The sequence below is a fragment of the Anabrus simplex genome, chromosome 4, assembly GCF_040414725.1.
Source record: "Anabrus simplex isolate iqAnaSimp1 chromosome 4, ASM4041472v1, whole genome shotgun sequence".
NCBI classification, from domain to species: domain Eukaryota; kingdom Metazoa; phylum Arthropoda; class Insecta; order Orthoptera; family Tettigoniidae; genus Anabrus; species Anabrus simplex.
In genome coordinates, this window is record NC_090268.1 from 243942209 (window position 1) to 243960992 (window position 18784).

Genomic DNA, 18784 nt, shown 5'->3' on the forward strand with positions numbered 1-18784 from the left:
GACAGTGATTTCATCCTGTTTTGTATTGTTACAAAACCAATATTTTGTAAACTAAGAGGTCCGCAACCTCACTATGTACACATATTGTTCATTTCCATCTGTATCATTTGTTTTCATTTCTTTTCTTAGGTTAACACAATTTTTAGTTTCAGTTGTGTTTTGTATTGCCGGCCCCGTGGTGTAGGGGTAGCGTGCCTGCCTCTTACCCGGAGGCCCCGGTTTCAATTCCTGGCCAGATCAGGGATTTTTACCTGGACCTGAAGGGTGGTTCGAGGTCCACTCAGCCTACGTGATTAGAATTGAGGAGCTATCTGGCGGTGAGATAGCGGCCCCAGTCTAGAAAGCCAAGAATAACGGTCACGAGGATTTGTCGTGCTGACCAGATGACACCTCACAATCTGCAGGCCTTCGGGCTGAGCAGCGGTCGCTTGGTAGGTCAAGGCCCTTCAAGGGCTGTTGTGCCATGGCGTTTGGTTTGGTTTTATATTTTGTATTAACCCCTGTTTCACTGAATTTTGTCGCAGTGAGTTGTTTTTTGCTCCACATGATGATGTAAATATTGTATATTGTGCTAATTTTGTTTCCGTCTAGGCTCCCTTTTGTTTTTTCATTTGTTCCTTCATTATGTTTTTTGGCATTTTTTAGCTTGTATTATGTCAATTATTTCAACACCCCCCCCCCTTTTTTTCACTGAAGATGGCTCAAACGAGCCGAAACATGTTTGAATTTGATCACTCCGTCTAATGATGGAATATATAATGTATTGAATTAGGAGGATACACTCATTTTTTCACCTTTGTAAAGTGCAATGGAACGCGTATATACTTGGAAATTTGCTACATATTCAAGCGGAGCAGTGGCCGAGTGGTCGCCTTCAACCCAAAGGTCTTGTCACTAGCTGGACCTAACCAATCCAGCCCAATGGTCTTATCACTGACCAGACCTAACCAATCTAGACAACACTTACCTGGTGGTCATGATCATTAAGGTGTCAAGTCTATTTGGTATGACACTGTGGTTAGGCAGTTCATGTCCCAGTGGTGGAAAATATTTTCACAATCATAATGTTGGCCAACAGGGTAGGAAAGGTGATGGTATACCATTTATAATCACTAGATTGCACGCCTAAAGTCTGGATTTAATTCCAAACCTCTCCACAGTGTTCATTTGGAGTGAAGGGGATGTGAAGCTGTTGATGGTGATTCATCCATTGTATAGGGATGTTAAGCCTTGAACAGACCCCTTGATGTCATTTGACAAGAGTAGGCTATGTGCCGACACCTGGTTTCACCCTCTCCCTACCTCATTTACATTATCTTGCACACAGATGCCCATGGCGTCAAATAGGAAGATCTGCACCAGGTGAGCCAAACATCCTTGGACACTCGTGGCACAGTAAAGAAATTTAATAACCAGTGTGTTCTTGTCACTAGCCTGACCTGAGTTCCTAAGTTGGTAGCCTTGTGATGTCATGTGAGCCGCACCATGTTGGTTTCTTAACCTCTCTTTTGCAAACTAGTTAGTAAAGTTTTACCTTGGCTTCTAACTGATTAGATATGCTGCCACAATCTATGCACTTGTCTAATGGATAGATACAGAAGAGCTTACACTTCCTCCTTTATACATTATACTCATAGTAATGTATAGTAGGTTAAGCATTTTGTAGACTGATGAACTTTCTTGTATTTTAGAGGTAGCATATTACAGTATATTTATGTAACAATATAATTTTCTTGTGTGTTGTTTTCAGGATTATCATTGGTGGTGGCGAAGTTTTATTGTATCTGGCGGCTCAGCAGTGTACGTCTTTGCATATTCTGTATTTTACTTCATCACGAAGCTGGAGATCACAGAATTCATTCCTACTTTACTTTATTTTGGTTACACTGGTATTATGGTACTTACATTTTGGCTACTCACAGGAACTATAGGCTTCTTTGCTGCTTACGCTTTTATTCGAAAAATATATGCAGCTGTAAAGATTGACTGAAGTTGCAGTTCTCAGATAAAGCAAAGTGTTTAATTTATGAATTTATTAGTGTGAGACTGTGGTATTTGGGGACCATTCAAGGGCTTTCTGGTATTAGGACATTCATACATTTTTAACATTATTTTATTATTAAGTGTCAGTTCAGCAGGAAATTTGTTTTATCTTGCTTCATCTTGAATCAAATTCCCTTTAACATCAGAAGTTTTATGGGTTTCAGTGTTCAGTACTTTAGAACATACTACACCAAACATGGTTGTCAAGCATTTGTTTACGTTTTCATCAGTCACTTCCTTGCGATTACATTATCAGGGTGGTAATGTCTGTTCCCCATATTCATTGATCCATGTCGGTACTGAACAAAAACTCTGCTTTATAGTCCAGGGTCCCCCCCATGTGTCGTATCTTTCAGTATGCCATATTGTTAATAGGATCCTCTGGCTCACAAAGACAAGAGAGATGGGTTTTTTGGGTGTCTTCCTTCTCCAGTAGCAAAATATGAATGATAAACGTACCATTATACCATACTTTGGTACATTAGTATTATTGCTAAGGGGAAAAAAAAGAAATTTGAAAAGATATATAAGTTGGTGTATGTTGTGAAGAATTGCCTTTGAGAGCAACATGAATTTCATAATAATACTCTGGCCTAGTTCAGATTTACAAGTTCAAAGAAACAAATATTATGGAATTTTAGTAATCTTTGACTCTTATAGCCAGTATTCCTATGAGATTATGAGATCCAAGAAACAAATAGATCTTTCAACACATTTTACTGTACTAATGTGAGGATGCATATAGTACACATGTAGCTCACATTCAGCTTTTTCTTTCTTGGCATTTTTCCCAATTCTGTGTGGAGGGATGTATTCACGATTGCACATTTCTAGGGTGGTTGGTAGTGTGATGCGTTTTACATTAATAGAAGTACATGTTAAGACGATAACCAACACCAATCTCCCGAGCCAGAGGAGGTAACCAAACGCAGTTAAAATCCCCAGCCAGGTCAGGAATCAAACCTAGGGTCCATATGAACTGAAGGCCACTGTACTGATCATTCAGCCAAGGAGTTGTACATATTTTAGGATAATATACTTCTGTAATTAAAAAGAACAAATTAGTGATAAATCAAGTCATACACATGTTAAAAAATTACAGAGTTTTTAATTTATGCCTGTGCAGCAGAATCACTCAAGCCACGGCAGGTTGCCACATTGACACTTGTCTGCTGGCCGGTAAAATGCATGCTCCACAACATCAAATAATAGTAATAGAAAGCTATATCTAGTGAAACTAAGAAAATAAAAACTTACCTATAGATAATTCCATGCTAAGAAAATGGTATTGCTCTATGACAAGAGGGTTGCCATATCAAATGGCTCTGCTCAAGAGCATCATGGGAAAACAGTGGCACATAAATTCGTAAAACTCAGTATTTAAGTTTAAGGGACTAATTTTGGTTTTCACAGCATAACAAGAAAAGGGCAGAACATAAGTTTGTGAAACTCAGTACATTATTTAACTTAAAAATAAAAGGGAGAAGAAACTAAGCTTCAAATTATTTTCATGTAATCAAGGGGACAGGAGCTTAGAGAGGGCTCCTTTTGGTTTTCACAGCATAACAGATGGTATGAAAATATGTGAAACTCTTTATTGTAAGTTCAAGATAAAAGGGATAAGAAAGTGAGCTGCACATTATTTTTATGAATTCAAGGGGGTGGGCCATTTAGAGGGGCTCATTTTGGTCTAAGCAAAACCTCAGTACAGAATTTCAAAGCATATTGAGAGTGAAAATAGAAAACAGATGATTTTTGTGGGCTTGAGGAGTGGGGGATGCTTTTAATTGCATTTAATAAATTTGCCCAACCTATGCTGGGTATTGCTATGTTGTTGTATCACTCCATGAAAACAGTGGTAAAAATTAAATGTGCACTTGTAAAAAAAACAGTGGAAAAAATAACATGTGCCTAAGAAACAACAGTTAAATAATAAAACCAAGCTCAGATAAAAATTTTTAAAAAAGCATAGCAAATTCCTCTGTTAGTATAAGTCCTGCCATAACGTATCACTGCACACCACAACCTCAAAATCTTCAGTAACAACTGTTGTACAGTAGGAGAATATTAGAACACACACTCACACATACTCTGCAAGATACAACCAAAGCAAAATATCTGCCATCGGACAACCACTTTCTGGTACTCACCAAATGTTACTTTCTCACAGCTGAAGACTGAAGTGCCCTCTCATTCGGAATCTAAGATTTACCTCCAACAGCAATGATGAAGGGCTCTTGTTCTGAATTAAGCCCGTTTTCTATACGTTTGCTTCAGTATCTTTCATGTGTTTTGTATAGTTCGCTCAGTATTCAGTAGACATGGGTGGGAAACCTGTTTTAAAAGTGGTGAGCTGAGTAGCTCAGATGGTAGAGCACTGGCCTTCTGAGCCCAACTTGGGAGGTTTAATTCTGGCTCAGTCCAGTGATATTTGAAGGTGCTCAAATACATCACCCTTGTCATAGGTAATAAATTTCATATTATTCTGTATTGAAGAGCAATATAATGCAAATTAAAAGCTAAAATAAAAGCTTTTATTTTACATTATCAGCCTTGTGTCGGTAGATTTACTGGCACATTAAAAAATCCTGTGGAACAAAATTCCATCACCTTGGTGTCTCCAAAAACCATAAAAGTAGTTAGTGGAACAGTACAGTACAAATCAATAACAGTAACATTATTATTTTAAAAGTGGTGTTATTCATAACAGCACTTTCTCTTGCCATTTCATTGTTTCTGTGGTGATCATATTTCCATTGCACATTGTTTGTGTGGGCCATCAGGTCTGTTTTTAGTATGTTCTCATTATACACTACACCATGTTCTTGAAGCCATTACCGCAGGGTCACTTTCTTCCATGCCTTTGTAGGCAGAGTTTCTTTCTTGCGGTTGTGATATGAGCCATTTTCGAGAGCAATGACAAAGTTGGATGGCAGATACGTTTGTTGTTGTTGTTGTTGTTGTTGTTTGAGTAGTCGGTTCACAGATTGGTTTGATGCAGCTTCCATGCCACCCTATCCTGTGCTAACATTTTCATTTCTACATAACTATTGCATCCTGCATTTGCTCTAATCTGCTTGTCATATTCATACCTTGATTTGAGTAACCGTCAACAGCGTGTAACAGTAAACGACAAGGTCTCTAAATGGAAAATGAAACCTAGTGGTGCCCCACAGGGCAGTATTCTAGGGCCCTTACTTTTCTGTATTTATATCAATGACATATCATCTGTGACAGGAAATAACACACACCACCTCTATGCTGACGATCTTCAGATTTATCGACACTGCAAGACTTCAGACTTAGATGAAACAATACAAGATATTAACAATGACCTCCGACAACTCAGTATATATGCACAACGAAATTCTCTTATACTAAACTCCACAAAATCTCAGGCAATCATAATTGGAACACGAAAATTACTGAACTGCTCAAACAATATTGCAATCCCGCCTATCCTACTGAATGGTAACATTATTCCCTACAATAAAACAGTTAAAAATCTCGGCGTAATTATGAATGAAACACTTGATTGGTCTGATCACACGAAAATCACCTGTAAAAAGATTTTGGGAGCGCTTCACCCTCTTAAATGGCAAAGGGATGTATTTCCATTTGATCTTAAGGCCAAACTAATACAGACACTTGTTCTCCCTATTCTTGATTATTGTGACGTTGTTCTAGTAGATATGACAAAAGAAGAAACACTTAAACTTCAACGAGCACTGAATTCCTGCCTGCGATTTATTTATAATATCTGGTACGATGTTCATATTACCCCATACTATAAGGCTCTCTCATGGCTGAAGCCTGGTAAACGTCGGCAGCTACACATTTTAACGATGGTGTTTAGAGTACTTGCTATGGGCTTTACGTCGCACCGACACAGATAGGTCTTATGGCGACGATGGGATAGGAAAGGCCTAGGAGTTGGAAGGAAGCGGCCGTGGCCTTAATTAAGGTACAGCCCCAGCATTTGCCTGGTGTGAAAATGGGAAACCACGGAAAACCATTTTCAGGGCTGCCGATAGTGGGATTCGAACCTATCTCCCGGATGCAAGCTCACAGCCCCGCGCCTCTACGCGCACGGCCAACTCGCCCGGTGTTTAGAGTACTAGCGGAAAGTCAGCCACTCTATATTTCTTCTAAATTCACCTTTTTATCATCGTTTCACAACTTAAATACACGTTCCAGATCCACTCTTTCTATTCCAGTGCACCGTACAAATAAAATTAATAGATCGTTTGTAGTGACCAGCGCAAGATTATGAAATTCCCTGCCAGCTCAGGTCAGAGAAACTAGCTCTTTACAAAGGTTTAAGGTCACCTGCCGAGACTACCTGCTGAGGACAGTTAACTGAATGGCTGAAGTATGAAAGTGTGCGCGCCTGAGGATTAGTCATTATTAAGAGTTCTTTTAATTAGTTTTATTATTAACTTAGTAATGTATTTAAATTTGTTCTCAATTCTATTAATTTTTTGTTTGGTTTTAACTATTTTAAATATCTCATAATTTTATGTTTGATTTTGATTAGTATGTGGTTAAGTGGAAGAGAGGGCCTCGAGCCCTAACTTCGCCACTGAAAACAAGGCATTAATAAATAAATAATAAATAAATAAATAAATCTAGCCCTACGCCTACACTTCCCTCAAAAACCAACTGAACAAGTCCTGGGTGTCTTGAAATGTGCCCTATCATTCTATCTCTTCTTCTGGTCAAATTTAGCCAAACAACTTGATTCATTATCTCTTCATTTGTGATTCAGTCTACCCATCTCACCTTCAGCATTCTTCTGTACCACCACATTTCAAAAGCTTCTATTCTCTTTCTTTCTGAGCTAGTTACCGTCCATTTTTCACTTGCATAAAATGTCACGCTCAGTTCAGTAACAGCAGTTATTTAAAATATTCCTCATAACTATCCACCCCATCATGAATGTCGGTAACATACTTCTTGCACTGAAACACGTACTTTGCCCCTGGCATGAACCCATGCTTATTATCAGTATGCACTAAAGCAAACCACAGACCACGACCTGTAGTTAAGTTAAGAAAGCATGAAAAGTAACCCATGGAATTGACGTAGTCTTTTCCATTCTTTCCCAATTGTGCCGTGTGTTAACCCATGATTCATCAGTGTAAAAAATGTTCCTTCATCTCAGTCTTCCTTGATTGTTATCAGATACTCCAAGAAATAATGTCCTCTCTTCCTGTCGTATTAGCTGAATTCCCTTTCGTTATGTACTCGAAACGCATGTCTTTCAGCAAAAAATACATGGTTGTTCTTTTGAAATCTGGAAGGTCTTTATCATTATTCACAGAAAGTAACAACAACTTATATTGCAAAGTTGGAGGTTGGTTTTAAAGGAAAGACTTGTGCACCTTACGTCTTACACTATTGCAAACAGAATCATTGAACTTGACTGACCTAATGTCTTTTCACGGTGCTTTATGTTCTCTTGTTTTAACTAGAGAAGCCAAAGGTCCTGTAGTGGCTGCTGATAGCATTTTACACACAGTCTTCTCAGAAATCAAGTAGCTGCCCCTGCTTATTTTTATGAACAGCCATGACACTAATAAATCCCTGAAAGGAATCACACACGAAAGCTAATTAATCACTTAACACTCACGCAACCCAAGACAAGTATGAACTGTTGGGCTGAGTGGCTCAAACGGTTGAGGCGCTGGCCTTCTAACCCCAGCTTGGCAGGTTTGTTCCTGGCTTAGTCCGGTGGTATTTTGAAGGTGCTCAAATACATCAGCCTCGTATCGGTAGATTGTTTGGCACGTAAAAGAACTCCTGCGGGGCTAAATTCCGGCACCTCGGAAAACTGTAAAAGTAGTTAGTGGAATGTAAAGCAAAATAACATTATTATTATTATTATTATTATTATTATTATTATTATTATTATTATTATTATTATTATTACAAGGACAAACTGATGTAAAGGCTAAAAAGCACATGCAGCAAATAAATAAATGACTTTTCTACAACAGTGATAAGCTGCTGGCAATTCACAGAGTAACGGATTACACGATACATGTACCAGAGCAGCACAGAAGGAAAATGAAGGAAGGCAATAAAACAATGGCTGTTCCCACCATTGAGCTTCCTCTCTGAAATGTATTTGTTCTTGTTTGAGTCATTAGTTCATAGACTGGTTTGATGCAGCGCTCCATTTCTCCCTATCCTTTATCCTTTTCTAATCTTTTCATTTCTATGGTACTACTACGTCCTACATCTAATCTGCTTGTTATATTCATACAAAGGGCACTAGGAATGTTTTGCAATGTGAGTGAACGCTTTAGACTTTTTCAAAATAATTTCCACCACACTCACTACACTTATCTATACATCGAAACCAGTCACTGAACCAACTCTGCCATTTTTATTCGGTTACATTTTCACACTGCCAGAAGCTCCTCGTCGGATGCAAAACGCCGCCCTTTCAGCTTCATCTTCACTTCTGGGAAGAGTGCGAAGTCACATGGGGCAAGATCAGGACTGTATGGAGGGTGATCAAGCACAGTCAACCCTGATCTGGCAAGAAAATTCATTGTTACATTAGCACGATGTGCTGGAGCATTGTCGTGATGCAAGAACCAAGTGTTGAGCCGTGACCTTGAACGGAGCTGCTTGAGAGCCTAGATGACCTGAGGCAGACAAGTCTCACTGTACCACTTCGCAGTAACTGTCCATTGTGTTTCTAGCACAACCCGAGTCAGGATGCCCCGTTTAGTGAAGAATACTGCAATCATCCTTTTCTTCATTGACCTTGACTTTCGCACAGTCATAGGAGTACCCTCATCTTCAAACAGCCACACCTTGTTCTGGGATTTTGTTGGGACATCATAATAATAAAGCCAAGTTTTGTCACCTGTAACAATGCTATTGACGTTATGCGAAGTCCCATTTTCAAACTGTTTTAGCATTTTTCGGCACCATTTCACTCGATGTGCCCTTTGTTCCTCTGAAAGTGAATGGGGCACCCAAAGGGAACAAACCTTTCTAACATGGAGATGGTCATGTAGAATTGAATGAATATCTGGTGCAGGGATATGGAGGGTCTCTTCTACCTGCCGATACATCAACCGCCTCTCTTGCTGCAATATTTTCCTCACAGCTTCTATGTTTTCCTCAGTCACTGATTCAGACTGTCGCCCAGAACGAGGATCACCTTCAACCTCAAAATTTCCCGTCTGGAACTCTTTGTACCAGTGGAAAATTGTTGTCCGATGTGGACAGTCTTTCCCCAGCACAGGAGTCATTTCCTACAGGCACTGGTCAACAGTTAATCCACGAGCAAAATTGTAGCTGATAATTGCGCGATATTCACCTTTAGACCACACTGACATTGTAAATTGCTTTCAATCCCACTGCTTGGTAATAACTGGTGTGAAGGTCGCACCTTGCTGTCTTCTAGACCGGTTTTCACCCCTCTTTTCATCCCTCACCATAACAGGAGTGTCCAGCCAACCGTTTCTGCATATTGCAGAACTTCCCTAGTGCCCTTTGTACTGTGATCTAACCCTACCATTATTACCACCTACACTTTCCTCAAAAACCAACTGAACAAGTCCTAGGTGTCTTAGGATGTGTCCAGTTATTCCATCTCTCCTTCTCGTCAAATTTAGTCAAATCGATTTCCTCTCAACTTCAGCATTCTTCTGTAACACCACATTTCAAAAGATTCTATTCTCTTTCTGTCTGAGCTAGTTATTGGCATTGGTTCACTTCCATACAGTGGCATGCTCTGGACAAAAGTCTTCAAAAACATCTTTCTAATATTAATGTTCAAAATCAACTGATTTCTTTCCTTAAGAAAGGCATTCCTTGCTTGTAGTAGCCAGCATTTTACGTCCTCCTTACTTCCGCCATTGTTAGTTATTTTACTACCCAAGTAACTATTCATCTACTTCCTTTAAGACTTAATTTCCTAATATATCTCCTGCATCACCTGACTTCATTCGACTGCACTCCATACTTTTGTTTTGGGCTTATTTATTTTAATCTCGTACTCCTCAAGATGTCCATACCATTCAGCAGTTTCCCCAGACCTGCTGTCTGAGATAAAATAACAATATCATCAGCAAATATGAGGGTTTTGATTTTCTCTCCTTGGATTGTGATTCCCTTTCCAGATTTCCTTTCCAAGTGACTGTATTTATGAAGTAGAAAATGTTAAGTAGTTATTTTAATAACTCACAGGCAAAAAATGCCATGTCCTTTTTTAATAATATAAAGTACATTATAATATTCCTTAATCCCAAGACATTATGGGTGTCTAAGAAAGGCTGTGTTCGCTCTTGGTAGGTCCGTAAATGCAATACTGTTTTCTTAACATGGAATAATCTGTAGCATTAAAGGAGTTGCTCGAAGTGACGTCCCGTAGTTCAACAAACTCCTAAATAGGTTTACAGACACTCAGCGAATCTCATCATACGAGACATTCTGTATAACATGCCAAATGTTCTCCTGTGAATCTTCCCTTGTGTGAGGGTTGTTAATGCCAGGAAACTTGTGAATGATTTGGCAGATGGAATACTTTGCATAGTACTCCACAATGAAAACCTCTTGTTCTCAAGCAAACATCACCTTCGAGACTGTATTTTTGACATCACATTTCTGTTGTTCTGTGGCTGCTGGCAAATTACACTGTCGTTTATTAGCATTACATAATAAACCTGATAAATGAGAAGGAAGTGTGTCTTCTGGAAAGCTGCAGGTGTCTGCCCACAACGAAAGGAATGAGACTTGATTTACAATGCAATGTGTTTGTTACAGCAAATTTCATTCTGAGCTCAAGGTCACAAATATACTCAAATTTCTTGAAATTTACAACATTATTTACAAGTTTAGTTGCATTTAAGTGTGTAACCAAAGAACATGATTGAGTATGGAACTGTGATGTGAGAAATAAGATATGAAATGCTAACCGTTTCTGTAGTTGATGAGCAAACATGAGATTGCAGCATTTACCTCCAGGAGTAACTGGAGCTGCATGCCACAACTAACTTTGCATATAACTTCTGATCAAACATTGTTCTCTCTTCACAGTGTACAATTTGATCTCCAAGTGTTGATTTCTGATATAAAAAGTGAATGACAATTTGTTGCAAATTTTCAAAGTATCACTTATTCACAAACTGTATTTGTATTCACTTTGGTGTCAGTTATATTTGTTAGCCTGTTGAGTTACGAACAAAACAACACTAGAAGCCTTTAAAGCAGTTTACACATTCACTCACTGCAGAGCTCCGAAGGGTACTAAATGCACGTAATTGATCCCTCGAAATATTTGGCCCCGCAATGAGAGGTCGCATCATCGCGCTAAATTTATCATTGTGGCATTTAGCTGAGGTTATGAGTTCTCTAGCGATATTGGAATATCAGATGTATCACTTGTAGTTTACCAGAAACAGCCTGTGATAAACAGGCTGATTTTAAGGCCAACTTTTCATGGATACATGCATGCAGAGTGAGATGTTTTCATGTCAGAACTTTTGTTCGTAGATTTACTTTAGAACTTTTTAAATTAGTTATAGGAGAGCTCAGTTGTAATTTTGTTCATTATTTAATTCTTCTTGTAAATACCGTCCAAAAATTTTAGTCATCTAATATGCGAACCCAAGCAGACCCGGCCAACAGCTGGAAACTGCAGATGATGATGATGATATGCGAAACCATCTTATATTCAGGCCAATGCAATATTTTGTTTGTCAATTCTCTCATTGCAACCAAATTAATCATTCCTCTGTATCTATTGTAAGAAAATCTATCTTGGTACTCCATCTCAGTTTTGAAGATGATTTAAATTCAGGAAGGTGGGTGAGTAACACTGTTGGTCAGATTCACCTTCTGTTCTCATGGATGCTATATCAAATCCTGACTCTATTGATTGGCACTTAACCCTTCGCGGGCGGTGGTAATTCATGGCTGTAGGCAGCGAAAAATAAAGAAAATATATCCGAATTAACCACCTATCTTGTTTAAGTGGAAACTCAAATTTGAAGTGGTCTGAAGACAAAAATATCATCTCATCATTTTTTTCACTGGAAGAATGGCACAAGTGACACTCCATGATAGGATCTGACAGTGGTTAACTTCAGGTACACATTAGTCCTCACCGGCGAGTTGGCCGTGCGATTAGGAGTGCACAGCTGTGAGCTTGCATCCGGAAGATAGTGGGTTCGAGTCCCACTGTCGGCAGCCCTGAAAATGGTTTTCCATGGTTTCCCATTTTCACACCAGGCAAATGCTGGGGCTGTACCTTAAGGCCACGGCCACTTCCTTCCCATTCCTAGGCCTTTTCTGTCCCATCGTCGCCATAAGACCTATCTGTGTCAGTGCGACGTAAATCAACTAGCAAAACAAAAAACAAAAAAAAACATTAGTCCTATATGTCTACCTGTTAGTCCCATTTCCTGAAATTGAGTTGGGGATGAGGTGAGATGAATTTATATTGCACATTTATATGGCCGGATGCCCTTCCTGGTGTCAACCTTAGTTGAGGAGCTAATGAAGATGAAATGGATGATGATGAATAAAATTGGGTAAGTAGCAGGAGAGAAACAACTCTGTTATGCGAATAGGAGCTGTCCCAGCATTTGCCTAGAGGAGAAAATGGGATATCATGGAAAATCATTCTGAGGAAAACTGATGGCAGGGATCGAACTCGCACATCTCCTGAATGCAGAGCTGTAGTGCGGCTACTCCACTTGGTACACATTAGTCCACTATTATGAAATATATGCACAGAAAGATACTTTCAATGACGTTTTGGTTTCATTTTGTGCCTTTGTTTGTCAAAAAAGTGGAAAAATTAGTCAAGAAATAGTCGCAGAATTTTAACCCATGCTCCGCACAAATAAATATTCTATAGGGTGTGTTTCAATATTAAAGTCTGACAGCAACATTGACCCTTGATCAGTATTATGAATGGGAATAATAGTCGTAGTTCCGGGACCATTATTTCTTATGTCAGATCCATTCTCTCGTTGCCAGTGTTACTTGTGTGGTTGTTGCTCTCAGTTGAGTTGGAGAAAGAATTTGTGACTTCAGAGTCACGTAGCAGTAGGTTAAAATTTGACATTTCATTGTCTGTATCGTCCAATATTGACACCATATCAGAATTGCTAATCTGTTTTTGTGACACCGTTTCATCAGAAAACCACAAAAATACATAATAAGTATGCGCGCAAGAAAACGGTGTCTTGCAATGTGTGTCTTTTGCAACTCTAACAGGAGAAAAAATATTGGAAGATACTGGGAGATTTCCCTCATCAGTAGAGTTGAAGGAACAACTTCTGTGTTCTATGAGCATATTTGTGTACCTCCTCGGCTAGTTAAGCCGTGAAATTCGAACAGAACTTATATATGTTTCCGCCTGTGAAGAGTTGAGTGTTTAAATGTAAGATATTCTTGTCGGTAAATTTGGTACAAGTTAAAGAGCTCCTCTTTGGGGCAAATGTTTGGCACACCAGTATCTTCTGAGACCTGTTGTTGTTGAAATGATGTTCATTTCTTAATATTATGCTGATGATGATGATGATGGAACTGGTGATCATCATCATCATCAAGTTTAATTTGGCAAATCCAGTTATGTTATTATTTCCCACATTTGTAGCTTGTTACACTCTTTGTATGAAAGCTCAGTAACAAAATAACAATTAATGCAGATCGTGTATTAATTGTTCTTTGTAAATGAATTTCTCTTAAGTTACACTTCTATCTCCAGAAACTTTCAAAAACTTTTTAATGTCCTCCATTTTATGATGTTAATGAATGCCCCCGTACCAGAAGCTTTAGTTGGATTTTGTTATTGTCAATAGAATGTGTGTCATTGTGATGGCGCAGTACATGATACCAAATGTGAGGGGTGTGAGTTTTCAGAGGGTAGTCCAGTGTGTATATATTTGTATTTTTCTGTAAGTGATTAATTACGAGTGCAGTGTTTATAAGCACAGAATTGTCTTCTTTGTGAGTGTGTGAAAGTGTTGTTTCTTTAAGATGTTTATTCTGTTTGATAGGCCAGCAAAGGTCTTTGTTGTTGTCAACATTAACATAAAATATGTTGATTATCTATATATCAACTAATGTTTTTGTAAATTAATTTTGTTATTGGTAAGTTATGATTTTAAGTGTAGTAATTTTACAATGCAAATAATCTTATAGTGTTATTTTATATTGAACCATTTCATTCTGGAAATTTTGTTTACATTATTTTCCTCTCATACCTTACTGGATCTAGAAACAACATGCAGAACACAGACTCTTGCCAATATTATGGTTATTTAGTGTTTACAAACTCAAATGCATTGAAAACCACAAATTTACATTGAACATCGGAGTCAAAATGTCAAAACAAGGTGCACAGAACCTATCAGAGCACTCAAATATATAATATAGAATCTGCATTTGCCTACCATTTTCTGGACTCAGGGTACAAATATCAAGATATCGACACAAGCATGGAAATGCTCATAAGCAACACAGCCTTACCCTTTTAGAAAAATATAAAAAAACTCTCTATCAAAGCACGAAGAACTTTGGTAAACATACACAATCTAAATCACATGCATTATATGACCACATCATACAACTGTTTTTCTGACTGTAGTGTGGGTGAGTTGGCTGTGCAGTTAGGGGCGCGCAGCTGTGAGCTATCTCGGAGATAGTGTGTTTGAACCCCACTGTCGGCAGCCCTGAAGATGGTTTTCCATGGTTTCCCATTGTCAGACCAGGCTATACCTTAATTAAGGCCATAGCCACTTCCTTCCCGTTCCTAGGCCTTTCTTATCCCATCATCGCCTGTTTCGGTGGGACATAAAGGAAATTGTAAAGTTGTAGAAAAATTAAAAAACTGTAATGTTGGTAAAGGGCACATGACATTAAATCTTTCCATCCTGGGAGTCAGTTACTGAAGACCATTGAATATAATTGATTGAAAGTGACAAACCAGTGAAATAAGGTCGTTTTTACTACATTATTATTTAAGATCTAACCTATGGCAAACTCTTGCATCTGCAGCTCATTCCGTATGGCTAACACAAACCCAACCATAAAAATATATACATACATACATACATACATTATCATTATAGACTGTTATGCCTTTCAGCGTTCAGTCTGCAAGCCTCTGAGAATTTACTAAACGTCGCCACAATCCTCGATTTGCAACTAGTGTTGTGGCCTCATTTAGTTCTCTTATCTTTAAATCATTAGAAACCGAGTCTAACCATCGTCGTCTTGGTCTCCCTCTACTTCTCTTACCCTCCATAACAGATTCCATTATTCTCCTAGGTAACCTATCCTCCTCCATTCGCCTCACATGACCCCACTACCGAAGCCGGTTTATGCGTACAGCTTCATCCATTGAGTTCAATCCTAAATTAGCCTTTATCTCATCTTTCCGAGTACCCTCCTGCCATTGTTCCCACCTGTTTGTACCAACGATCATTCTTGCTACTTTCATGTCTGTTACTTCTAACTTATGAATAAGATATCCTGAGTCCACCCAGCTTTCGCTCCCGTAAAGCAAAGTTGGTCTGAAAACAGACCGATGTAAAGAGAGTTTCGTCTGGGAGCTGACTTCCTTCTTACAGAATACTGCTGATTGCAACTGCGAACTCACTGCATTAGCTTTACTACACCTTGATTCAATCTCACTTACTATATTACCATCCTGGGAGAACACACAACCTAAATACTTGAAATTATCGACCTGTTCTAGTTTTGTATCACCAATCTGACATTCAATTCTGTTGAATTTCTTACCTACTGACATCAATTTAGTCTTCGAGAGGCAAATTTTCATACCATACTCATTGCACCTAACTTCAAGTTCCAAGTTATTAGACTGCAGGCTTTCGGCACAGTCTGCCATTAAGACCAAGTCGTCAGCATAGGCCAAACTGCTCACTACATTTCCACCTAACTGAATCCCTCCCTGCCATTTTATACCTTTCAGCAGATGATCCATGTAAACTACGAACAGCAAAGGTGAAAGATTACAGCCTTGTCTAACTCCTGTAAGTACCCTGAACCAAGAACTCATTCTACCATCAATTCTCACTGAAGCCCAATTGTCAACATAAATGCCTTTGATTGATTTTAATAATCTACCTTTAATTCCATAGTCCCCCAGTATGGCGAACATCTTTTCCCTCGGTACCCTGTCATATGCTTTCTCTAGATCTACGAAACATAAACACAACTACCTATTCCTCTCGTAGCATTTTTCAATTACCTGGCGCATACTGAAAATCTGATCCTGACAGCCTCTCTGTGGTCTGAAACCACACTGGTTTTCATCCAACTTCCTCTCAACGACTGATCGCACCCTCCCTTACAAGACGCCAGTGAATACTTTGCCTGGTATACTAATCAATGAGATACCTCGATAGTTGTTGCAATCCTTCCTGTTCCTTTGCTTATAGACAGCTGCAATTACTGCTTTTGTCCAATCTGAAGGTACCTTACCAACACTCCACGCTAATTTTACTACTCTATGAAGCCATTTCATCCCTGCCTTCCCACTATACTTCACCATTTCAGGTCTAATTTCATCTATTCCTGCTGCCTTATGACAATGGAGTTTATTTACCATCCTTTCCACTTCCTTAAGCATAATTTCACCAACATCCTTTTCCTCCTCCCCATGAGCTTGGCTGTTTGCAACACCACCATGATGATTTCCTTTTACATTGAGAAGATGTTCAAAATATTCCCTCCACCTCTCCAGTGATTCCCTGGGATCTATTATGAGTTCACCTGAATTACTCAAAAACTGTTCATTTCCTTTTTCCCTCCCTTCCTAAGATTCTTTATTACTGTCCAGAAAGGTTTCCCTGCTGCTTGACCTAGCCTTTCCAGGTTATTACCAAAATCTTCCCATGACTTCTTTTTGGATTCAACAACTGTTTGTTTCGCTCTTTTTCTTGCGTCTACGTACAAATCCCTGTCTGCCTCGGCCCTTGTTTGGAGCCATTTCTGATAAGCCTTCTTTTTACGTTTACAGGCTGCTCTCACTTCATCGTTCCGCCAAGATGTTCGCCTTTTGCCATCTTTACACACGGTTGTTCCTAGGCATTCCCTTGCTATTTCTACTACAGCATCCCTGTATGCCATCCATTCACTTTCTATATCCTGAACCTGTTTACTGTCTACTGTTCGAAACTTCTCACTGATCATATCCATGTATTTCTGTCTAATTTCCTCGCCCTGGAGATTTTCTACCCTTATTCGTTTGCAGACAGATTTCACTTTCTCTACCCTAGGCCTAGAGATACTTAGTTCACTACAGATCAGATAGTGGTCTGTATCATCGAAAAATCCGCTAAAAACTCGTACATTCCTAACAGATTTCCTGAATTCAAAGTCTGTTAAGATATAGTCTATTATGGATCTGGTACCTCCAGCCTCCCATGTGTAGCGGTGAATAGCCTTATGCTTGAAGAATGTATTCGTAACAGCTAAACCCATACTAACACAGAAGTCCAGCAAACGCTTCCCATTCCCATTAGCTTCCATATCTTCCCCACATTTACCAATCACCCTTTCGTATCCTTGAGTTCTATTCCCAACTCTCGCATTGAAATCGCCCATTAGCACTATTCTATCCTTGCTGTTGACCCTGACCACGATGTCACTCAATGCTTCATAAAACTTGTCAACTTCATCCTCATCTGCACCCTCACATGGTGAATACATAGACACAATTCTTGTCCTAATTCCTCCCACTGACAAATCTACCCACATCATTCGCTCATTTACGTGCCTAACAGAAACTATGTTGCGTGCAATGGTATTCCTGATAAAGAGCCCTACCCCAGACTCTGCCCTTCCCTTTCTAACACCCGTCAAGTACACTTTATAATCTCCTATCTCTTCCTCATTATCTCCCCTTACCCGAATATCACTTACTCCTAGCACATCCAGATGCATCCTCTTTGCTGACTCAGCCAGTTCTACCTTCTTTCTTCCATAAGCCCCATTAATATTGATAGCTCCCCATCGAATTCCATTTCGTTCGCCAAGTTGTTTCCAAGGAGTCCCTCCCCTGTCAAATGGGAGTGGGACTCCATTACTCCCATAGGTCCGAGGCTTGCTTAAAGTGTTCTGAGCTCGGTAAATTCATGAAGCAGGATGCTGCCCTACTTGCACATAGTCCAAGTAAGGATCTCTCCTCTAACGGGTTATGGACCACCGGTGAATTGTATAGTCATAGCCGCCTGAGCACAAGGAGGGCCACGACTCAGAATATGTCCGAGATGCCCACTCCCATTCCATAGCAACTGGTATCCCGACTCTCAGGACCACTTACTAGGCCTCTCAGTCATTGCCCATGGTTCACGAACTAGGACGTGACTACAATAACCCACAAACATGAAGCATGGATTTTTCACGGGCAATTGCAGCGTGTTTCAGCTCTCCTGATAAACTGTGACAATTTACACGTTTGTTAGTTTGCCACAGGGGAGACAGTCTATCATAAAAACTGTCAGAAAAAGCCACTTGGTCCCCTTTCATTACTATTTCTTATCACTACGTTATGTATGTCAGCATTGAATATAATATTATAAATTACAGGATGAAGATTTGTCTAATTTTTTCCTTTTGTTTTTGAGTGAATTTTAGCTATGGAATGTAAAAAGGTGAGCAATAATACTGTATATTGTTGTATGACCCCGTAACTAGTTTGAATCCACTTTCATTGCAAATTGGTGGTTATTATAAA

At 39.3% G+C, this 18784-nt stretch overlaps 1 protein-coding gene across 1 annotated transcript in view; it reads left to right on the forward strand.

Annotated features, from left to right (window-relative positions):
* Positions 1 to 14254, forward strand: part of TM9SF4 (transmembrane 9 superfamily protein member 4) — a 221945-nt gene extending 207691 nt beyond the window's left edge. The window contains exon 10 of the mRNA XM_067145470.2: positions 1751 to 14254. Coding sequence (XP_067001571.1) covers positions 1751 to 1990 — 240 coding nt within the window. The 3' untranslated portion in view covers positions 1991 to 14254. The remainder of the gene's footprint in view (positions 1 to 1750) is intronic.
* Positions 14255 to 18784: the final 4530 nt, after the last annotated feature.